The sequence below is a fragment of the Streptopelia decaocto genome (assembly GCF_964273445.1).
Source record: "Streptopelia decaocto genome assembly, chromosome: 8".
In the NCBI taxonomy this organism is placed as follows: Eukaryota; Metazoa; Chordata; class Aves; order Columbiformes; family Columbidae; genus Streptopelia; species Streptopelia decaocto.
Window position 1 is genome coordinate 9074381 of NC_138662.1, and position 25499 is coordinate 9099879.

At 34.7% G+C, this 25499-nt stretch overlaps 1 protein-coding gene across 1 annotated transcript in view; it reads right to left on the reverse strand.

Moving 5' to 3' along the window:
* ERC2 (ELKS/RAB6-interacting/CAST family member 2) overlaps positions 1-24699 on the reverse strand; it is a gene marked incomplete at its 3' end in the record, with an annotated part of 314399 nt that extends 289700 nt beyond the window's left edge. Inside the window, exon 1 of the mRNA XM_082060309.1 lies at positions 23946-24699. Coding sequence (XP_081916435.1) covers positions 23946-24596 — 651 coding nt within the window. The 5' untranslated portion in view covers positions 24597-24699. The remainder of the gene's footprint in view (positions 1-23945) is intronic.
* Between the last annotated feature and the right edge of the window lie 800 nt (positions 24700-25499).

The following is a 25499-nucleotide window of genomic DNA, read 5'->3' on the forward strand; positions in this document are numbered from 1 at the left end:
ATAGTATATTCCACTATTCTGGAACAGTTTTGTATGCACTGACTGCACAGAAAAATTAATATTTCCAATATTTCAATCAACTGCATTATTGCCAGAAGTAATAAAATGTTGAGTTCTAAATCTCTAATTTAGGGCCATTTAATCACAATAAGAACTGGAAGAAGTCCTGCGCTGGTATGTTCTGATGCTGTACAGATGAGATCACTGGTAGCAGCGAAGGATTCATTACAGGGGAATTGCTCTCCACTATGTCACATGCTACAGCTTCTCCAATTTCCAGTATGCCTTCTCTACTCAATCTGTAAAGAAGTAAATACAATTATGTCACCTTCTAGGAGGCATACAGTAATGCAGATGCTCCTTGAGGTGTAAAATCTGCACCAGAATTCTCTGGTTTAAACCTGTATGCTACTCAGGGGACAAGAAAACCTCATCCAAAGGAAGTTCTTGTACAGGAGATAATCTACCTTATGTGAAAACTTGTAGCAGTCACTACAAATTAAAAAAAAATAATAATCTGCATCTTAAGTCACTTAATGTATTACAATTAATAATTATGTTGAAAAAAAACACATTTGTTTTTTCAACTGAAAAATACAGAAAAGCTAGTTTAATTTTATAGGTATTGTCTAAATCTCTTTACAGTTAGAATTCCATTAGCCCAAGAAAGCAAAGTTGTATATAAGCCTACATTTAAAACATATAAGATGACCGAAGAGTTGGCTAACCAAACAATATTATTCCAATCAATTGATATGTTTTATTAGATATGCACAGTGAAACCAGCACTAAACATAGCACTAGTCTTTTGTGCTTCAGAGTAGACATCCTTAATTGCAGACTGCAAATTAAATTACTGCTGAAACCAGCAAATGATGGATGATGACAGGCCAATTTAGTTATTTCAAATTTACTTTATTAGGGGAAGGTAAAGTTGCTAGTAAAAAGAGGAAGTCATCCTATGCACATTTATTAGAAGTTATTTCTACACATGAAAAAATTAAGACCTTTTATTCAGGAATGATGCCTCTCAGTGGTATGGAACTGTCTGCCAATAAGGTAGAGGTGCAAAAAACAGAACAGCCAGACAGCGCATTCAAAAACAGAGGAGAAAAGGACTATGCTTCAAAAAGCATGATCACAGAGTTCAGGAAAGAGATTAGAAATTCCAAAAGTGAGAATAAAATGGAGCTTAAACACCTTTTATCTCTAACAGGAATACTTGCCAGAATGATGGCAGTGAAAACTGCATTACAGCTTTATTTTTTTCATACAAAAAAATTCTGTATCTGATACAGAGATGTTAAATGATCACAGAAAAGAACAGAGGTGGTCAATGGAACACTGTTCTTTTGTCAAGTCTTAAATCAATATAGCAGACAAAACAGGATACAGTTCTACAATGCTTTCCCTTCTCCTCCTGCTTCAATTCCTCTCTATTATCATTAATTTACTTTTTTCTATTAAAAAATACAGCTTTAAAACTGTAATTTTACTCATAAATATGAGGTACTGACTTCATTGGTGTCTGCAGCCATGAACCAAAGGGCTACTGCTAAAAGGCCTACTTCATACTTTTGTTAAATAACTTTACTCAGTTCAAAATGCAATGGAATAATGAACCACTTGCTATCACTTCTAACAAAAAACCCAGCACATTCAATCCCTCTTAATAGTGAAGCCAAGTCAAAAGTATTTTTGTTTTCCTCTCCAAACTATCTTAAAGCTCTTCAGACCTTTCTCTTCTTTATAACAAGTAGCATTGCCCAATAAAATAATTGAATAATCAATTTCAATTTCCAAGCAACTATTCTTTTGTGATTACTCTGTATTCTGTTTAGCACAAGTATTTGAGAGGGGAGAAAAGAAAAAATTAAATTTTCATAGTCCTGAACTCTAATTAGACAATAGTATTTTTCTTGCTTTCAGACCTTTGCTTCATTTTCCACCAGTGCCACAGGAGGTTTAATCAAGCTGGACCATAGATGATAAATTCCAGGAACTGTGAAACGCAAAATATTCTGACCTCCTTGGAGAGCAATACCAATTGTTTACCTGCCAAGTGAAAAGTCTTCTGCCAGCTGGATCATTTATTTTGAACCATCACTAAATAGAATCAAGTGGAAAATGGCTCCAGACATTTCAGGAAAAAAACAACCAAAAAAAAAATACAAAACAAACCAAACAAACAAACAAACAAAAAAAAAATTCACAACCCCAACCACACAAAAAAATAGACTCTAGACTAATATTTTGCTCTTCCATAACCTTTTATCACCTTTTCTCCTCATAAAATCTATAATGAAAAGGCAACAGTCTAAGTTCAGGGGAACAAGTCCATAATTTCTCACTTGGATAGACTGACATCTCAGGAACCTGGTGTCAGAGCTTCGTTCAGCTAAATTTAAGTGTAACCTAGAGTTTAAGAATGAACCCTCATAATCAAACAGCTCTACTCAGAATTATCACGCAACTTCAGTTACGTATTTTTCTATACTAAATCAATTTTTTAAAGTTGGTTCAAAACAAAACTATGCTGACAGTTATCCCAATGCCAAAAGTTTGATAACTACATACCTACCTACAAAAGAAAGTGTGCTTGCAGTTTAAATTGTGTTAAAATTTGATTGTATGAGATGAAATACCAGAAGGTTATGTTACCACATATGTACATTTTTTCTGGCCCTGAAGCCTGATTCATTGCAAGCATCTGATAAAACTACCTAATAAATAAATCAATACACTGTAGCTAGATATAAATATTACCAAAATACAGCATACTTTCACCAGCCAGTATTCAATATTTTTTTCAGCAAAAATAATGTGAATATTTGCAATAGCTTAGGGTAATTAAACTGTTCAGAACATTGATGTTTTGGCTGGCTCTTACTCCTCATTGGGAAGCAGAAAAATCTAAATTTTTGGTCCTTTGATTTTAAACTTAACAACCCTTTTGACCATCTTCCTTCCTCTGAACAGGATATAACTTTATTTCAAACTCATATGTTAAATCAGAATCCTTTCTATTACTTATTTCTGGTGCCTTGGATTGTAAGTGCTTTGTAAGATAACCGGTACCCACTTAAAGGAAGCTTTGTCTATAAAGGTCAGGATAATCCTGACCAGATTATATACCTCAGCATTTTTATTTTCCCTAAGAAAATGTAACCTTTATTAAACTCAGATGCATTATGTCTCTTAAAATGTCCTGTAACTGATCTACTTCCCAGTTTTTACATTAAGTATATATATCATAGTGGCAACTCTTGTTTACAGACTGAAATTTTCCAGTGCTTGAATAGCTTTTATGAAGTGAGTTAACACAATCTGCCCATGAACAAGAGTATCTGCTGTAAATTTGCTACACAATTAATTTAGTTTCACTGTGAGCATCGTTCCAGATAGAGATGTCCTTCTGGCACTTTTCCTCTTGATTCAGAGACAGAGTCCTGGGTTGAGAGAACCAGGATGAAAGAATGTCTGGAACACAGACTGATGTATATTCCCAGAAGATGTCACCATTCATTGATGACCTTACGTTATTTATTACTATGATAACTCTGTTCTTATTAAGATCACCAAGAATACAGTCCACACAGGTGATTCATCTTTTAAACTTACAGGCAGGTAGGGGTAACCGCAGTTTAAATATAATTAAAATATAACTTAAATTTTTTCTTTTTGTGTGCTTTTACAGAAAATAAGTGATTGTGTGATCTAGTGAGAAAACTCCTCCAAAAAAAATTTTTTTGAACCATCTTTTCAACAAGAACAAGAAACAGAGGGGCTCCCAGCTCAGATACTACAGGTTGTTTCTGTACTAGATCCAACAATCAACCCATATCAGATGCCTAGAGAAGAGTATAAGATGTTTAAGCAGAGGAGGATGCAGTTTCCAGTAGCCTTCAGCTCAAGGAGTTCTAGGTCCAGATTGGGGGAATCTATGTGCTTAACAGTCTTTATTTATAAATCTATCTAATGACTTCTGAATTTGTGGAAGCCAAAGTTCCGCAGCAATGAGCTACCAGCTTAACTCCACGTTTTTTGTTTAAATGTCTTTTTGATAATTCTGATGAGGCTACCTTCATCTGGTATTTCCCATTTCTCATTTTATGAGATATATCAGTCACGACTCACATTTTTTATGCTGCTCAAACTATTGCAAATTTCATTACATCCCACTTCCGTTCATCTCTTTTCCAACATTAGTAGATTTCGCACAGTTTTGTGGGGTTTTTTTTGCTCAGGTGCACTACCTCTCATCATTTCCCCAGCAACACCTACATAGTCTGGGACACACGTACATTTGGCCACAAACTCTGCATGTCCCTTCTTCTTTGAGTGATATTTATTAGAGCTCTTTTCTGAGGCCCATTTTAGGCCCTTCCCAACTTCCAAAAAGCAAACAGAAAAAAAAGGAAAAAAGTGATCAGTGATTATAATACAGTAAACACTACGTTCAAGCATCAAGATAATTCCTCTGAATGAATCCAAAATATAAATTCAGGGCTTTCTCTAACACTTCCAAAAAGAAATAACATTTATTTTATGAATAATACACTTAATCTTGCATGCCCCATGGTTTTACTATAGAAAACAAACACGCAGTAACATACGGTACATCTGTTTCGTATTTTCCCTTTCTGCTGTCATACTATTTCTCTCAAAATTCAGTAACACGCTTCTGTTGGCTCATAATTATTTTAAAGGTGAATATGAAACATAGCCTACCACTACTGTCATTCCAAAAACATGATATTCCTTCCTCCTTCCTCATACAAATGTACAGTAAAACATTAAGTTCGCATAACCATGATTAAGACAAGAGAGACCATGAGTCATATTATCAAATACTTTACATTCCTTCATTTCCAGAAGCTTGTTTTTCCAAACACTCCTATACTGTAATTCATAGGGAAAGTAATGGCAATAGAAAGAAGATGACACCAAAAGAAACAATAGCACAACTCATTTAAGCAAGCCCTATCTGTACAAAGACATTCTCCAACTGGATAGGCAACCTCAGGAACAAAAACCATGCTAAAACTTTTGTGAGGCAAGAAGTAAGACAAGTCATCATTAGCTGGCAAAAGACACATGAGGCAGGAAAAAATAAGCCTAGGGGAAAATAATATGGCAGGTGTGGAAAAGAGTTTGATGTAGAAAGAGGCATAAAAAGACAACTGGGGAAGCAAGATGGGAGTTGAAACAGAGCAGTGAATACGGAAAGAGTCAAAATAGCAGACAGAAGTTTGAGCACAAACATAATGGAGAGGCGTGATTTTTTTTACACCTGCATATACACACAGAACAGCCTAGGGAAAAAAAAAAAAGTATAGAAAGAAACAAGCTAGTAACATTTTGTGAATCTGATATTGGAAGTTGATTATGTCATCACCTCAAAAATGCAGCAATAAATGTAACCAAAAAAAATCTGAATTTAAAAAAAATATTTCTCCAATCTGTCTAAGGAAATCTAAATAGTCCTTAGCAGCCATCTTTTCCTATAGGCTTTATATCACCTTACACAATGGGGCACTGACTGGCAAATCTGACCACCAGTTTGTTAATTAAATAAACATTCAATAAAAACAATACAGTACTATTGTTGAAGTGTCAGTTTTAATTGGAAGACTTCATCCCTTTTTTTTTTTTTCTTTGCTTTCTAGCAAAACTACCATCTGCTTTACAAAGGACTGAAGGTTGTTAGATTTGGCACATTGAAAATTGGCACCGGAGGCTGAAAATGCTCCATTTCAATTTTGTCACAGAGAAAGATGAATCTACAAACTAGATCACAACCTATGAAGTAGAAGCTAAAGGAGCATTTAACTCTCCAGCCACTTCACAATTATAGTCTGAGCAGTTTCCTCTTATGCCAATACATTATTAAACAGTTTACAGCATGTTGTAAACACCGTAAATTAATAATCACCTTGCTCCACTTATAACTTGGGAGACACTCTTACAGTTTCTTCCCTGTTCTTGCCACATAACCACCAATATAACTATATTTTAAAAGGTTAACATGCATGTATTATCAAAAAAAACCACACAAAAAAACCCCACCAAACAGTCTGATCAGAAAAGGGCTTTTAGATACCTGTTGAGATAATACAGTCTTATTTACAGAAGGAAAAGGTTTAAGATATTCATTGATTCAACTGATATAACACTGATGTATCATATCATACTTCATATTTTGATAGAACTAAAACATACGGTTTTCAGTAGACTGTTTTATGAATTGGACTGTTGACAAAGAATAAGCTTTCCAGATATGCCATCAGTGCTACAATAAACTAAAATACTAAAGCAGTTTCCCATATACTAAAACATAAAAATATTAATAGCCTTCCTTGTTGTATGGGAAGTCCTTCATATATAAAGAAACTGAGTATGTGTTTATATATATATCTTTGAACAGAAAACACAAACACCAATAGAAAAGATACCAGTAGAAAAGCTTTTAAATAGAGATCTATAAACAAAAACTCCAATAAATATTGGGGTCTTGTACAGAATTTTCCAGAAGGTTTTAACTTTTTTTGATAAAAGGAGAGTTGGGTCATACTTTCTCAGTATTCTTTTAACAGTAAGTGAACAAGGCACTATCAATATATAGCATGCAACCAATTAGCAACGTTCTTCATCCTGGTTACTGCTACAGTTTTACATTTACACAACTGTGAAAGGTTAAGCGATATAGAACACATATTGCATCACTTTTTCAAAATGTATGTTTTACTTCAGGGTGAGATTTTGCAAGACCTTAAAAATAATTTAACAGCACAAATTCAATAGCTAAAGTTAGTGAGATCTGTTCCCAGTTTCCCTAGGCATTTTTCACAATCTATCTCCCTTCAAAGCATTAAGCATAAGCTTGCACAAAATAATTTTTAAATTAACATTCTTCTCAATATCAAGAAAAGATATATCAAAACACATTGTTTATTCCAGCATTGACACTGTATGAGTAGCATTCACTCCAGTTCAAGAAACATAAAGCCAGGGCCTCCACACACTCCTGCTTTTTTACCCTATTTAGTAGCAAGACTATGTTCACATTTCAGATGTACTCAGAAGTTACCCTACTGTCTGCTATTAGATTTTTTTCCTTTACCAAGGTACAAGCAGCAATTACAAACAACATTTAGAAATTACCAAAAAATCACGTTCACAGTTTTTCAACTCACTCTCGTTTTTACTAGCATATATCTGTAGTTTCATTTTTAAGCCATAGCCATTTTTAAGCCATAGCCCTAATGTTTCAACATACATTCATTTTGCAATGACAGACATGTTTTTCCTCAACTATATACGCTTCTATGTCACCAACTTCAGTGCACAGTAAGAATGATATAAGTAGTCTCAGGGCATAGCAAATTCAGTTATAGGCATGCATCTAAAGTATAGCACAGCATTCCCAATGAAACAATATCATTGCTTGAGTTTTTTTAAATACATGGGTTTTATATGAACATTTTTAAGGTAAGTTAACTGTTCAAAGTGATCACTTTAAAAAAAAAAAAAAAAAAATCAGATGGATCATATACTGCCCATTTTCATGGTAAGATATTGTCTCCTTGTTGCCATGCCTCTCCAATATCCAGAATACCTCCAAATGAGGCAGGGAAAATCCAGTTCTTCCACTGAAACCACCTTCACAAATGACACAAACCCTCAGCTGACATTCAGCTGCTGGTGAAATGCCAGCCTGGACACACTCCAGTAACAGCCATGTGAGCAGCTGTGAGCTCTGGGCTCTAACCCACCATGCACACGGTGCCTTTGCTGACACAGCAGCTCTCAGCAAGGAGAGACACCAGCCAAAACAGCCAAGCACACGTGTGCTTCGGCAGCACAGCAAAGTTGGCAGCTGAAAGGTGACAAAAGTTTGGGTGATAAAACTTCTTAGTAGTAGACATGACCTCACCCAATAGAGAGTAGTTGGGACCATGGGATTTGACCCATCAAATGCACACCTCTTTCTCCACCTAATGAAACTCAAAATGAACATTCTAATATTACTCTAATATGTTGGAAGAAGTCAGTTGTGTGCTTTAAAAAAAATAAATCAAACTGCATTAATCTCTTATAAAAACAAAGTTAAATTACTATGTGAGATATAAAGCTAAATTTGCAGAAACATTCTCTTTTTCATGTTATAGAGGAAGTTACTCTAGGGATTAATTTATGTGCACATTCACAACCATTTTTCTAATACAGTCATTAAATTCTGTTTTATGAATCGCTGTTCTCATCTGGGCTAAAGAAACTAAGTACTCAAGAAAGAACAGTAGGTGTGCAAGTGCTAATTAATATTCCCCTCAGGTGAGTCTAGGGCTTGCATGTACCCCTGACACCGGCATTAATCAAGATAACAATGCTTTCTTGGCATCTCTCTCAAAGTACAAACTAGGCATTTAGGATCAAGTTCCCTTTCATCAGTGTGTGCCCTCACCTACTTTCCCCGCACTAGTACCGATGCCAGATATGGTGTTACATTTACTTGTAACCAGCATTTTATCTAACAAACTGCAGTGCTTCCCATCTAATCCACAACATTAAAAAGTCATTAACCACATGATTTTAGCAATTTGAGTTAATCTCTTCAGGAATCTGACTACTTAACTGATTTGTCAATACACAGATTTGGTAAGATCTGATAATACAAGAAAGAAATGTCCTATACATACGGCAACTTAAGAAAACAACTAAGAGCTAAGGAAAAACTCTTAAGTTTATACCAAACTCAGAAAAAGTAGTTCTGGCTGTTTCTGTATGCCAGCTGCATTTTTCCTCCCTTTAAATACCTTAATATCCCATTGCTCCACTGATAAAACCGCAAGTTTGTTGGGTTTTTTTAAGGTTGTGAGTTTTTTTTGAGTTTTGGGGGTTTTTTTTAGTATGACTTGTTTGAATATTTTACTATTTCAGACAAAGCCATGAGGTAGGCCAAGAAATTCCTCTGTTTCAAACAGTGGGGAATAAAATCTACTCTCCCCACAAGCTTTTGGTGGTTTTGTTTTGTGGGTGTTTTTTTGTTTGGTTGTTTTTTGATGAATAACGTTTCAATGGGGCTTCAGAGATAGTTTTAGGTTTTCCAGTTATACTATTGATGAACTATATATATAAACATAGATTATATTTTTTTCTCATGTTTTAAATTTGCTATTTTACTCTTACTGTGTATAAAACTGTATACCTGCATGCACAGGTAAAAAGTTGTACTAAGAAATAGTTTTAAATCCTTTTCTGTTTTCTCTGTTAAATTAACAATCAGAAAATATTGAAGTGTTATAATTTTACATCTGTAGACTTTGCTTTATTTGGTTAACTCAAAGTTTTCTCAGAAAAATCATGCAAATTTAAATAAATTGATAAATCTTTTACTAAAGTCCTTTAAATAACTACAGTTATTAAATAACTACAGTTATTAAATTTAAAAACTACAGTTACTAATTATACTAAATAACTACAGTTTAAATAACTACAGTTACAGGGTTGATTTGTCTTTTTATAAAGAATGCTTATCTGTTTTGTTTTTTTTTTTCCAGATGGGATCATCTTTACCACACTCTAGTTACTTCTAGATACAAACGTGAAAAGAAGAAACAGGGTGACTTTGGATGAAGTTTGTTTCCTAACCTCAAGATATGCTTTTTAGGAGTTACTTCAGATATGTAGATCAGATACTTCTATTACATCGAATTTGATGTAAATTAAACATGTTTTTGTATTTAGATCCACACAACTTCTGCAGGTGCTGTTGTTACTGACAGGTTTAATTGCAAAGAAACTATTCATTTTACAGGCTCCTTTAGAAGATGTCACGTACCTTGACTACATATTCAGTGCCATTGCTTCCGGAAGTGTTCACTGGTCTCTCCTAAGTAAAATCATTTTAGATGTGCACATCTCATAACATGGATGGTGTTTTGTATACTTGCACAGTTCCAAAGATAATAGATCTGTATTTTCTCACAAAATGTGTAAGACTCCCATCTTCACTTTCTGCAGCTGTTTGATACAGCAGCCACTCAAGCACAAATCACTACTTTGCATTCTTACAGAAAATGTGTAAGATTCAACAAAACAAGATCTTCCATCTCTTTTATTCTAATTTAGAGAATAAAAGAGGTATGTTACACAAGACGGGACAAAATACCAAAACCAAACAACAACAACAACACCCACACACACCACACACAAACCAACCAACCAGACTGCTAGTTTCCCCAATAAAGGAAGCAGTAGTTAAACTAGTTCTGTGTGATAAGATATTTTTAGACTCACACAGAAAAATCCCAGAATTGCCAAAGGCTGCCAACCATCTAATGGAAGCAAAGAGCATTATAGATATCTAAGAGTCAAAACAGTCAATGTAATACTGGATTTCAACAAACGGACATCTGAAAAGTGCTTCCGTCCTTCTATGATATTTTGACAAGTGTCAGAAGACAAATCTTATTTTGGTCCATTTCATTGCAAATGATGATATGTCACTCATATTTTATTAATGTATTCACGTTTCAGCTTACAAAACACAGTTGCTCATCACAAAGAGGAACAGATACACTGTAAGAGATGTGAAAAGGCATCCAATATGCCGAATCAGCAGCTATTCCAGACCTTTTGTGTATTTACTTATTGATATTGATAGACTTCTGTTAACAAGCGAAAAGCTAGTAATGCTCAGGCATAACTAAACAGCTGGTCAAACAAAAATATCCTTTATCTAAGACTGAAAAAAATGAAGGCAAAAATTCCTTTCCTATCAGCATATTGAAAGTCTCAACAGATGGTCTGGTCTTGCTCACATTTTTAAATTGTTATGTTTCAGTGTCTAAAGAGAAAACCATAAAGGGCAACAGTAGTTCGTTTATGGGAAAAGTTTCCAATTTTACTTTCTTCATGAATTTCCTTTAGAAATAAGTGGCCACAGTAAGCTGATATTTCAAATGTATATTTTCAATTATATCCATTTACCTGTTGATACTGCTTGCTAAATATACTGGTCAGAATCCTAGACAATGACTTCCTGCAGCCATGAAAACTGGATATACAGTGATTTGCAATAGCTGCAGTTTCAACCTGATTGGAAAGAAAGGAATTACACATTTTGTAGCTGAGCACTGCTGAACTACAAAAGCTCATAAGGAGGGGAAAAAAAAAAAAAAAAAAAAAGGTACACTGCAGCTTTTATTCTGAATGTAAAAGAAGGCAGTGTAAACCCATTTTCACTAGCCAACAGCTTGCCAGGAAGTAAAAAAGTACTACTTGTAAATTTGAACAATAGTTTACGAATTGTTATGCACGTTATAATAGCTTAGAAATATTTACAAAGTCCTCCATTATGTCCACATCCATGTTCCCAAGTGATTGCTTGTTCCAGTCAAACTGGTCCTGCCGTACAGCACTCCAATCCTAATATGGGAAAAGGGAAGGACAAGTGTCTAGGGAACTGGAAACTTTGCCTTTTTTCATGGCTCCTCACACCTAAGTTTATCATCATCTCAGATGTGTTTGATGACTGGTACAGTTTTTCTCCTAAACAGCGAAATAGAAGGAAACATTGCTTTTAATGGCCACACTATTCAAAGCATCAATGAAGAGGAATTGAAATGCTTGAGTTCATCAATCTGGAAAAGCAGATAAGTAGCCAAGCTGTGGAGTGCGAAGTTACTACCCAAGATACTGCAGACTTTAAATTTAGGAGTCAAGAAAAATGCACAGTCACAGCTGAACTATGCACAGAAAAGAGCAGGATAACACTGAATGGCTCAGATGTGTAAATGGTATAAATAAGGAGTTTATACAAACTGACTCACTCTTCTTGATTACACATAATCCTCCCAGCAGCCTTTTGCTAGCTGAATTAAAAACAAGAGCAGCAGCAAACCCTGCTATCTGTTTTCCAGAATTTTCTACCATCTGGGAAAAATGAATTAAGCGATAAAATGAGAGTAATAGGATACATACTTCATAACAAAATATATTTACTAGATTTTTTTTTTAATTTAAAACTGTTTGTTTCAGCACATTTTAGAATTCCTCATCTGTTAAGGTAACTATTAAAATAATTACTTAGTTCTCAAAAAAAATATGAGGAAAATAACCCTTCAAAGCTGAAAGAATTAAATTTGTTGTAGACAATATTAAACCAGGATTTAAAAGAAAAAAATACCCAAATATTTCCACAGTAGTAGAGAAAAACTGATCTTAATCAAGTGACTGAAAAAACCTAACCCTTCAGATTATATCAAGATAGAATAAGAGAAATATTCACAGTCATTTGAAAATAAAGTGTTCAGGGCAAACATCAAAGATTACATCAGAGCTAAACTGCACCATTAACCTGCCAAAAGGAATGTAATTTAATAGGAAGTTGTGTTTTACACTGAAGCTGCACAAATATCAGTATTCAACATTTTCTCAGTATGCAAGTACAAAATACCTAAAGTAGTCTCAATATTATCCTCTGCACCCATTGAGGTATGCCCAAAACAGACTGCAGTATAGCACAGATATTCAAGTTTGCTTTCAAGAAATTTCTTAAGTGCCAGAGGCAGTCAAGCCTCAGTAGCACAGAGGCTTAGCAACAGAATTTGACCTGCTGCCAGAATTCAAGATACCACCTTCATCTCCTACTCTTGGCCACTCAAGCCTCTCTACCTGCTCTACACCAGCACATGACTAGGTACGAACAGTCAGAGAAGTGATCCAGCTGAAAATTAAACCAAGTATTAACCTAAGTGTTTTGTCCCTAATGTACCACATTATGCAGACAAATTCTAATGATAAGTATTGGGAAATACAGCAGGAGAAGAATGTGCAAGATTGCTGGTTGGCACAAAAATAAAGTGACTTCGCAAGTGCTCTGTGTCCCCTTCCACTAAGATACAAAGTCCTGCAGAAGACAAATGAGATAGCAAAGGTCAGAGGACATTAAACCACACACATTTGTCAAAGCAGATAAACTTTCAGGTTTGGGTATTAAAATAGTGGGGAAATACAGTCACAACCTACAAGGAGTTTTGAATACATGAAACTTACATGAAACATTCTCTAAACAAAACTCTTCAGGCTGAATCATCCATTCCTAATCCATGTCCAAAAGAATACCCAAAAAGCTATTAAGAGTAAACCTTCGGAGTGTGAAGTATGGAAAAATATATTCCTAAATATTTTTTCTTACAAATTTGCAAAGTCTTCCTTCTGATATTCCATTCTATGTTTAGCTGTTGATGGCATCACTTCTCTACACAGTGAAACACTGCTTTGTACAAAGTCTGAGTTCTGAAAATAATGATGCCCTATTTAACATAGAATACTTATTACTGGTGGCTTCAATTAATATTTTGTTGTTATACCTGTATACTTATTTAAGAAAACAAAAAACTCTTCCCTAAAATGTTATTTAGAAATATTTTTTTCTTGGACTTTGCCAGACTGGCACTGCTTGATCATTTTGCAGTCCTGAAGTCAGGATAATGCAGTGTACTCAGGTGGAAAAGCCCATCATGAGCATTCTTGTCTTTTTGTTCAAATTCTCATTCTGGCAGCTCTCTCTCTTCAGGGGATGAACTGCCTGAACAGGATGAAGAATGCTTGGTTTTGCTTTCTTAAGCAACTTCCATGCTTTCTACTCTGTAGTTCCCTCCTCCCTTCCTTAATTCCAGCAGTGAATTTGAAGACAAAAGCCTCTCTCCAGTGTAAGAAAAGTACTAGACTATTCATACAGAGTTATGCAATTATGCAGCTCTTTCATTTCCACATTTCAGCCAAACTAAAAATACATGAGTTTTAAGTCAATGTTATAAACAGAATAAACACACTAAAATAATAATAATATAAAATGAAAATACACTTTATCCACAAGAGGGTGACGGCCTAAGAAGTTGTTGTGAAGCATTGATTAAAAACTATGCCAAATCTCCATTAAGTATCAGAAACTTCCTAGTAAAACTTCTACTAGCATACAACACAATGTCCTTCTGACCACAAATTTTGTAGGAAGAACTTCAGCTTTCCAGAATACTGTAATATCATTCCAGTGGTATATTGTGATTTTCACAGCAGTATTAACCATCTCCAGAAATACAAAAGGCTTGGAGGTTTGCTTTGGTTTGTTTAAAACATATATCAAAACAAATAAGACAATATAATGTATACCTAGAGGTATTTATGTTAACATCAAACTCAGTACAAACCTTTATTTTACCTAGTTTTTACTTAGGTAACATATACTCCATATTCCAGTGAGTTGTGCTGACAAGTAGGTACATTTTCAGAATGGCATGGGGAGAAATACAATTTTGTCTGTAGAATTAAGAGCAATTGGGAATTCTGGTTTCCCTCAAAATTCAAAGAGAGACAGCTTAGTCTCTGTCACTCAGAGAACATTAGAAATTGTTGACACAGGGAACAAATTTAATATGATCATTGAATGCAAAACATTCTGAATAGCCCAACATATGTATAACTCTTTCTACATGTATAACATAATTACATACATACTTCATTAGACCAACTGGCTTTTATCCCAGACCCGTGGATTTCAAACAGTGGTCTTCAAGTTTGGATTGCAACATTAATGATTTGCTGTAGTAAGATTTAAACAGCAACCCACTATTTCACCTACACCTTCTACTTTATCCAGCAGGAATCGTATACCATGATATTTAGGCATTTCTTCTCTGAATTAATTAAGAAAATTGAGCTTGATCAGTAATCATTAAGTATCTGGAGTGAGTATCACACAGAGGAAAAAGTTGACACTAACAGGACTATTCTTTCAGAATTTCTACCTACAAATTGAAAGAGCTATAAAACATCAGTTTACACAAAATTTAAAACAAAATACATAGGAAGTATTTAAATATTCAAAGCACAACTTCTCTGCCTCTTTCTGTGTTATTTTCCTTTCAGTTCAAACACTGATTTTGCAGTGAGAATTGTACTCTGTACAATTAACACTGTAGTCAATTAAATGGAAAACTTGAGCCTGTGCAAAAAGCAGACCTCATTTCAGGGCTGGCTGCTGCTCTGAAGCTGAATCCCAAAGTGTGTTATGCTTTTTTCTCTAGTTCCTGCTGACCTTTGCTTTTCTTCTACAGAAATGTAATGTGGTGGAGACCTCTCACTCTCATCCAGTTATAGGTGGAACTGGAACAGGGATTACCTTAAAAGACCTCAGTGTTCTCGGAGTTTCTAACACCAAAATATTTACACTGAGATTTGCCTCAGGATTTTCCTTTTGGCAAAAACATTTACTCCTTTCCCCTCAGGGTTCAAAGAGCACTTCACATGAAATCTACTGCCTCCTTTCACATGTGTTTTGTTAGCCTTGTACATCATCTTCAAACACCAAAAGTAAGAACAATAACTATACTGTGGCAAATGCTTAAGGAAATTAAAAAAATAAATACAATTTCCCCAACCCACAGGCCAAATATTCTAAAATTACTAAATTCAAAAGAGTTATTTGCTCCTGCTAGAGGCAATCCAATTTGAACCAAAGTTATCCTCTATAAAATATATCAAGGGCTCCTGTACTCTAGCAGCTTTGCCAGCTCAACTGACAAATACTCCAGTCATAAATTCAAGTAGCAAATCCTATCTTGCAACCGATGGCTTTTACAGCTGACACTCTGGCACCAGCAAAATATACAGTTCTATAGTCAGGAATGAGATGAAAGTACCAAAATGAGGGAAAATGGCTGAAATAGTAAAGACTACAAATGTATAATGAGAAATAAATTACTTTTTTTCAGTACTTCCTCCACTCTCCCCCACTTCAAATAATGAAAAATCCTGAAGAGTCATTTCCAGTATTTTTTTCAGATTAACTGTGAGGCTTCAAGGTTTAAAGGCAAGAAGGAAACCAGTTTATAGAATTTAACAGAGAAATAAAAATATTTAAAAAAAAACACACCCCACAAACTGCAGGCTCCATCACAATTAGTGGCAAAGAAATTAACCAAGGATAATGCTTGATGTATTATCTATTACACCTGTGAAAAACCGTATTATTCATGAGATTAAATGTTTAGTTAACTTCTTAGTTAACTTTATGCATTGTGAGCCTCACTTTCAAATTAAGTTCCTGTGTTATCAAATAGTTTACTATTTATGTGATGTATCCAATACCTCCCAGGTCGAACAAAACTCAAAATGGTTTATATACAATACAATTACCTCCCTCCCCATTTCCCTCATGTCATTCTGACAGCACCAAATGCTGTATTAGAATGCCTACTCTGGACAGACCCCTAATTTAAGGCAGGAAGTGGCAAAAGGCAGCACCTGCGACGCTTGAGGTGTAGCTAACCAGTATCTGCTGAAGGAATCCCTTCAAGCAGTGCTACAAGCCTAAAGCAAGGATAACTTTAAGTTAAGTTTTATCCCAACCTATATCCTTCTAGATCTACATTTTTTTAAGTGGTCAGCTCTGAGACCCTGTTGGAATCTCAACAACGGGTTTACCCACACAGCAACACAACCACTGTTGAACAGCAGACCCATGCTTTAAAGCACAGCAGAACAGGGAACAGAATGCAGTAACTGTCTGAAGTTGTTAAATTTAACAAACAGGATGAAATTACTAAATCCAGCTCAACTATCAACCAATAAACCTACAGACTTTCAGAAATGCCTCGTGCAATACTTTGGTTTTCAATTTTGTGCAGCAGATGATCACCACCATTACAGGATAAAAAACCCACAACAGGATCAGCAGCACTTTTTGTAGTATCTCAGGGATGTACTGTCGAATGTCAGCTAAGGATATGAATATGTTCAAAGCTGATGAGATCACAGTTCTGAGTCATATAGCATGAGACAGTACCAAACACCTTCCATTTCAATGCTGTTTCTGCTACAGAGTCAATCCGTCTTTTCTTAAAACATGACAGGCCTTGTTTCTTTACAAAAAACACTCACTGACACTCATTTGACACTCATTCTAAGACTTCAAGATGAAATTCAAATTTAATGCTAGTACATTTGAACTGTCACAATTGAGAATGACCTATATCCTGCATTTAAAAACAATAATAATCACCCAAAAAAATTTACCAAAATGGCTGAAGTAGGTATTTTGGTAAATTTTTTTTTAGTTCAAATCACTTCTTCAACAACTTTAATTTCTAACAGCTAACAGAGTTATACACAGTGCATCCTAGAGACTACAATTCTTGCTCCTTATCTTTTCCAAATGCTGGGAGGAACAAAACATAATAATTATTGTTTACTTTCCTCAGATCTCTTTATATCTCAAAAATACACAAAAGGATATAAATTATTACTATCTTTTCCAAATTACTATTAACATGTGATATAATGTTCGGACAGTTTAAAGTGTTAGTTTCTACTATATAATCTATATATCTGTATTATTATCTAACCCAGAAAACCACCAAAACCTTCAGTCAAGACTAAACAAGCACTTGCACACTTACAGGGACACATTTCCCTTACTCTTCTTCTAGCTCAGTACTTACCAAACTTTCAGATTTAAAAATCCCATGGTGAAAAAGAAAAAAAAAAAAATAATTAAAAGTAATTAGGTTCCTCATTCACCCTTAAACACTTTTGGGTTATTGTTTCCTCAACATTTCCTTGGAGCTCTACAGCATTATGACCACCTCCTCTTTCCACTCCCACCAGAGAGCTAACAGTCTTTCCTCATCAGCAGCAACAGCAGTAGAAAAGCCAACAGACACCCTTCTGGCATGGATTATTCACTCTGTTTCACACCACTTATATACTGTCATTATGTGTTTTAACCTCTTCCCATTTGACAGAAACATTTTTATTTTCAAATTAGGAAAAAAATTATTGATGTTCTTTTTTGTTTCATTATACTTTCATCTTCAGATAATGAAGTTGTATTCTATAAGGAATGTTTAATCTTTTCCACACATTTAAATGCTTAAGCACTTTGTCTTGTTTGAAAAAGTAAAGAAGAAATACTTTACACTTACCTAAATTGCCATCAATGTACATGAATTTTAATGAAGAAAACAGTGAAAACATAAAATAAAGTTAAAGCAACAAGTACGCAGGCATCTCTTAAAACACAAGTATTAAAAAAAAAAAAAAAAAAGAAGAAGAAAACAAGAAACAACAGTACAGTGAAAAACAGAAAATAAGGTGAATATGCTGAATATATTGGCTTTAAAAATTCTTGTAAGAGACTTTCATTGGTCATAAATACTATTATAGATTGCAAATTTGCATTGAAAATATTTAAATTGATTATTTCCTTCTTGAAGAAAGACATTTATTAAAAAAATCAGGGGGGTTTATTATTAAATTATTAATGTGATAACATACCTCAGAAAGCATAGTAAAACATGAACAGAACATTTCCGTTTCTCAGGTTGCTAGCTTTACCTTTAGCGTGTAACCTTGTATTTCATAAATATTCACAACAAGCTTCAAAATTTGTAGTGTTACACATATTTACACAGAGACAATGAGACAGGTGAAAGGTATTTATACCCTTAAAAACTCCTCTGACCACCTCTGGCATTTAGCAACAATGTCAGGGCCACCTTTCCAAGCAATAATCAAGTGTATACTTTGATGCATATTAAGGAAGAAAATACCTATCTGCGAACTCCAACTGAAGACCTAATTGCTTGCAAGTCCCTGCATATTCCACTAGGATCAAGCCTCCAGAATTTCAGTGGGCATAAACAAAAAACAAAAACAAAACAAAACAACAAACAAACAAAGACTCAGCAGAGATAGAGAAGATCTTTGATTTCCTTTCACTTGCATTTAGAGGATGCCAGCAGGGTCTAAGCAATGGACTGTTCAGTTTGGATTGACCCCACCCATAGAAACTACTGCATACACCTCCACTGACTAGTTCCCAGATAAGCCAGCAAAGTTACAGTAAATCAAATTATCACCCTTGCTTCCTGACTTTTCTTTTACAAGGCAAAAAGATGACTAAAATAGTGTACTTTTTATGATGTGCAATACGTCAAAACAAGAGTATAGCATTGTTTCGTTTGAAGCTTTTTGGTGTGTTGGTGCTGGTGGTTTTTAGTGTGCGTGTGCACACATGAGCATGTGGTTCATTTTAAAGAATGTATACATTAGCCTGATCAAGGTTTTACTGGGACTTCAGTTTGGAAAGCATCATTTCAGATTATTTCTTAGTGTATTTTCTTTTACATTCTACTTAGACACTTGTCATGAATCAAAGTAAACATGAAGAGCATGCGAAATAACATTGAGTAGCTACTCATAGTTCTGACTTCATGAATACACATACCCTTTTCTACTGATTATTTTATCAGCTCTGTTCTGTTAATTGCAGCATCTATGAGTTATTCATATTGCTACAGATATATTAAAGTTATTTCAAGGAACAATTTTATATTCAAAACCATGAGCCTCTGACAGGAACTGTTCACTATCCTTTTCATATCTCATTCATATCAGGATGGGAATTAAATTTCATAAGAAGATCAAAATTTACAATATGTTTTCAAAGAACACATTAAGCAATTTAACATTACCTGGTTTTCTGTAAGAAGAAAAAAAATCCAACTCACCATTTCTTTCCAACAAAAATGTGTAACTATATCATGAATGGAAAAGAGTCGCTGTTCATTGCATGCAGTGGTTCATTTTGTATTAATTACGTGGTGTTAAATAATGGCATTTATAAGTAAGAGAAACAGGCATTATTTTTTGCAACTGAGTTTACAGTTTACTTTTAAAATGTCACAGTAAATCTAATTCAGTTGCTGCAATGTCATAAAAGCAGCATGTCAACTGGTAAACGTTAATATGTTGTCTTAGAACCAGGTAATCCAAATGGATAAGCTAGTTCTGTCTTTTTTGACAGACAGGCAATCCTTGCAATGAATCCTGTTGAGTAATTTCTTGTGTCCTCCCAGTTCTTTCCACCTCATAGCCTTCTGCTCTCCACTGAAACCTTCTATATTAATCCTTCTATATAATACATTTAAGCAAGATTAGAGAAAATAACTATCTACCTGTAAAAAAACCACAAAATCTCTGACCAAGAAACTGAAAATAGACGATTCCAAGATGAAGAACCACTTTAAATAGCTAAAAACATTTAGAGTACTTCCTGCCCCATGTATATAATCAATCCATATATAGAATAATACCAGCTGTGCTCTGAGAAAATGTGCCACAAAGAAGAATAGAAAGACAACTAACTTTGAGTTGTAAATTCAAACAACACGTGCTCAAAGCACACATTTCCAAAGGTAAAATAATCTTCAAAAGAAAATCAGGAACATTTAAGTTACTGTCCATAAATTTCTTCACATGGGTCTCTTTTTGCTTCCAAATTGCTTACTTTTCAGCAATTTTCTGTTAAGACCCATCCTACTTTCAGTCTATTTCTTCAAATTGCCAATTTTGTTTTCATTTATAATCCTAAACATTTTCCAGAATGTTTTTAACCCTTCAGGATTGACATTATCTGGATGCATAATACATATCCATCATTCATAACATCGATGAAAGCCTCAAACACATGACAGATCCCTACCAGATGCTACTAGACAGCTTTCCAACTTCACCATGAATAATTGATAATTACACTTTGAAGCAGTCTTCTAATCAGATAGGCATCCATATAATAGCAATTTCACCTCATATGCTTCCCACCAGCTTCCTAGTGAAATTTTCTTAGACAGCATAAAAGTTTTCCTTATGCCAATACGTTAGCACTGTTTTTGCCTTTGCATAAAGCCTGTTTTCCTGTCAGCCAAGAACAGGCTTTTGACATTATTTTTTACAAATCCATATTGTGTTAGTCTTTATATTTTTCCCCATATTATTCATATTTTAGAAATAGCTAATTTAAAAAAAATAATATATTTTACAGGTTTTTTTTCTTTGTTTTTACAATATTTTTCCAGAAACCACAATAAAAATATCAAACTCCTAATTCATTCATTCATCTTTTTTTTTTTTTTGGCAGGCAGCCAGATAGATTTGCCCTTCTCAGGTCTCCTGGGAGTTCCCAAAGTTGGCTATGAGAATAAGGGCCCCATCAGGGTCAATTTCATTGTGCACAGCCCATCTGAAAACAGATGTTAGTGCTTCAGTAAGAAACATCTCAGTTTTTAAGAAAGGAAGCTTCATAAGTCAGTAACCCTCAGACACACAAGGACAGGTCTATCACTTTTTAGTATAGATGTGATAGATGGCACCATTTTGTCTTTAAAGTTATTGCTTTCTGATAATGTTAACTGAAAATAGTTGTTTGAAAGAATCAATAACCATGTGGATAAGCAAGACTGACAAACTAGCTGACACAGCCAGCTTAGACTTCAAAAGCCATTCCTTCAGAAAGGCTCCCCTACAAATGCTTACAAGAAAACTAAAAAGCAATTAGATAAGGGAGATGCTCCTTTCATACATAAATATTTAATCACAAGAGAGGAAATAGCAGAAACACATGGTCAAGTCATAAAACCAACAGAAGGTCCCTGTAGAGTTTTGCTGGAACCTGTGGCTGGGCTTCGTGCTGCCTCACATATCCTAAGCAACCCAGGGCACAGGGTGAATGGCAAGATGACTAATTTTCCTCATGATACTTGGTTATTCAGGGCAGTAAAGACAAAAGCCAAATGTAAATAAGGATTTTATAAGACTAAGCAACTAGGCACAGACTGACAGATGAAATTCAGGGAGACTCATGTTAAGTTATACACAGGTGAAAATAATCCTACCTTCATGCATGGATCTAAACTGATTATAACCACTGGTGAGATTCTTCAACTATGATAAATATTTCCATTAAAATATTAGCTCAGTACTCACAGCAAAAAAAGATGCCATCCAAAGCTAGAAAGAACAAACAAATGAAGCACTGGGAATTGTTGGGAGAGATGTACAGAATAAAAGGGCAAACACTATATCATTAATGCATAACCCATTTTCCATTTTACATCTGTATTACGAAAAACATTGATCCATTTTGACCTCTTCACCTCAAAAAAAAAAAAAAAAAAAAAGCTGAAAAACATTCAGAGAAGAATAAAATAAAGGTAAGAGTTTCATGAAAAGGAACTATCACATGCTAAGATGCTCCTGTCTGGAAAAGAGCTGAGGGAAGAATGTGATGACAGTGTCCTATAAAATCATACATGGCACTGAAACCAGCAGCAGACATCAACTATTTAATGTTTCTTCCAGTACAAGGAAAAATCCTAGCAAAAGCAGCCAAAGTCTAGTGTGAAAAGCAGTGGCTGTTCACATGACATGTTAAGATGTGGGATTCGCTGTCATCAGAGGTTGTAGACACTGGAATTGTACACAGGTCCAAAATCAACTGGCTTAATTCAAAGAAAAGTCCACTGAGAGTTATTAAGCACACAAAAACTGTAGCTGGATCATAAAGAGTACTCAATGGATATATCACTGTTTACCAAGTCTGTTCTATGAACTTCTGGATACTGTTAGCAATGGAATACTGGGCTACCCAGTCTTTATGTTGTTATAGAGTAAGGATTCATGTTAAATACACAGGTAGGTTAAAATAAAAACTTTTTGTCTTTTGTTAGTTATATAATCTTCAGTGAAATAAATGAATGAATAGGGGGATTCATACAAGAGTTAGTTATTTAGTTTCCCCTCATGAAGAGGAAATAGCTTTTAGAAAAAAGAAAAAACAAACAGGTAACCACTTTGGCAGGTGACAAATTCTCTAAATACCAGACTCAGATTCCAAATGTCAATGCAAGATATTCATGTGACATTTCTGTAAGAAAGGTTACCAAAACAGAGTGCCTTAGAATACTCCTACTGCTAAGGTGACACCAATTGCCAAGATTAGAATGCCTAACCAATGTAAGGCTTTTAAATAGCAGAACCTCCACCCAACAAGATTTTTAATAATATTGCTTCTAGCAGCATCCTAGTTCAGCTACTAAAAATATATTTTCAGCAACTATTACTATCAGTCTGAATACACAAGTTATACTTGAATATTATACACAAGAAATAATAATAATAATAATAATATAATAATTAATTCATTGTACTGAATTCCAGATCAAGACCCAGCCAGTTTCCCCCTGAAGTAACTGGTATCAGGCTTGTTAGTTCCATAGACATTTAGGTTTGTGACATGCTTAAGATGTGAAAGGTTTGGTGAAAAGCACTGATGATCACAAACTCAGAAGTAAATTAAAAATTTCAGTTGTTGCTGCCTGCCAGCAAAGAAGTTCAGATTGAGAACCTGGAAGTGAGAGAAACACAGGATTGTGTTTTTGTCTGGGGAAAGTTAACAGATGGTCTAAAAACGAGCAGCTTTAAAATAAGACCAGCAGCCAAAAAGTGTGTGGAGACAGCAATGGGAGAGTATTTAAGATCTCTTCTGTGCCACTGTTTTGTATAGCTTTGTGAAATAGCCAAGAGACTCAAAGCTTGGCCTTATAGCTTTATTCATGCAGACTAAAATACTTAACACAAAATTACAGAAGGTCACATTTGGGGATTTAATTCTTTTAACTTTAAAAAAATGGGTGACTAAATACTTATACAGCTCATACAAAATATACCTCTGGATGTTTGCTTACACTTTTCTAGAAGTGGCTAATTTATCTCTTCGACAAAAGGTTGCTGAGTGTATTTAGACTGTTGCTGTAAAAAAAGCACTAGAGAAAGTCTAAAAACTAAGAAAATGGGTACTGACAAACAATTATTCTCTTCAGCTATAATGCAAAAAAATGTTGGATGAAGGAAATTATAACCGGCATTCAGATTCTTATTAATGTGCTTTCCTACTGTTTAGCAGTCAAAGACAGATAGATCAAGACATACAATTCTTGCTGTAAATGTCAAGCTTGTTCCAGCATAGGCTACAGTACCGTAAGCAAAACATCAAATACTTAGCTGTAAGTGAACAGAAAGAAACTTTCAGAATTACTTACCTGATTTTCTTCATGGGAAACTCTCATTTGTTCTTTAAGAACTGACATTCTGGCAGCTTCTTCTTTCCTCAACACTCTTTCTTTCTTCAGCTCGGGACTCCAGAAAGTTTTGATGCTATTCATGGAGGACCCCAGCTTGCTGTCCTTTATGTCTAGTTCTTTTCTGAGGAGATCATTCTCCCTCTGTAGATCCTTAAGCTGAGCCTGCAGGTCTAACATGGTACTATCTCTAACCTGTCTCAGCATAGAAGGAACCTGATGATGGTGATGGTGTGAAGATGTGGTCAGACCTCCATGTTGATCAGTATAAGAAAGAACATCTGTGTGCGAAAGTCCAGCTGAAGCAATATTAGGACTGCTCCCCATAGCTGTAACTCGACCACCATATACAGCTCGATTTGTAGCCCTTCCAAGAGTCATTGTGCCCTTTGGGAAAGTAGTAGAAGCTACACCTTCATGGTCACTCAGATACATTGGTCCAGATGTTGCATAGGCTGCGTTAAGGGACTGGATGTTCTCCATTGATAACGTCTTACCTGTTCCTCCTCCACTACTTGTTCGCCTGTGGCCCAGGCGAGGAGATCTTGGCAAACGAGGAGACCTGGAGGGACTTCCTTCCAAGTTGCTGATTGTTCTTGCACTTCCATACATTTTTGTTATACTTTGAGGTACTATTTTTTAAGAAATTAGTAACACTAAATTTGAATATTAAATCTATAATTCCAGTTAGAAATATTGGCAGTTTCACTGCATTCTTCCAGTAGGCAAAAAACTATTGTTCCTCCAAAGCCAGAGACCTGAAAAAGAAGATATAAAATTAAGTAAATTTTCCTCTTGGAAAATTAGTTCACAAGTAATCAGCATATACCAGAAAACAAAGTAATCCACTTCCTAGAGTAATTGCTTTTAAAATAAAATTTACTATACATTTTGTGTTTAGGATGACTAATTAAAAATACATTTTCAAACTAATTTCATTCAGAAGACAAAAAATGCTCATTTCCTTCTTGCTAGAAAATATCTTCACATTTTTATCTAGTTTAACAAGTTTTACGTTGCAATAAACACCATAGGCACAAAAAATATCTTAGCTGATATATTAATGAACTTATATGACTGACCATACATAATTATATAAAGGAAAAAAAAAATAGCTGCTATTAACATTGAGAACTATGCAAACTAAAACATTTCCGAAAGACAGTATAACAGTAGCAATTCAACAGTTCTGTTTATTCTCTAGAAATAGTAGTTTAAGACAGAACAATGGTTTGATGTCATGTTTATTAAAAGGTCTAGTATATTAAATCTTCACCAACAATATTAGCAGAAAATACTACGGATACTAATAATGTCAGCAAACACGAAGGAAATAAGCAGGAGTTTTAATTTTTGTTTAGCTTAAAAAAGAGCTTTTTGGATAGGAAAAAGGATGAAGGAAACAGCGTTTCTAATAATTCAGCTGTAACCAGTAAAAACATATTTTAGCCAGAAATATTAACAGTAAATAAACTAAGGTAATTTGAGTGAATATTTCCTCCTGAACAATTATAA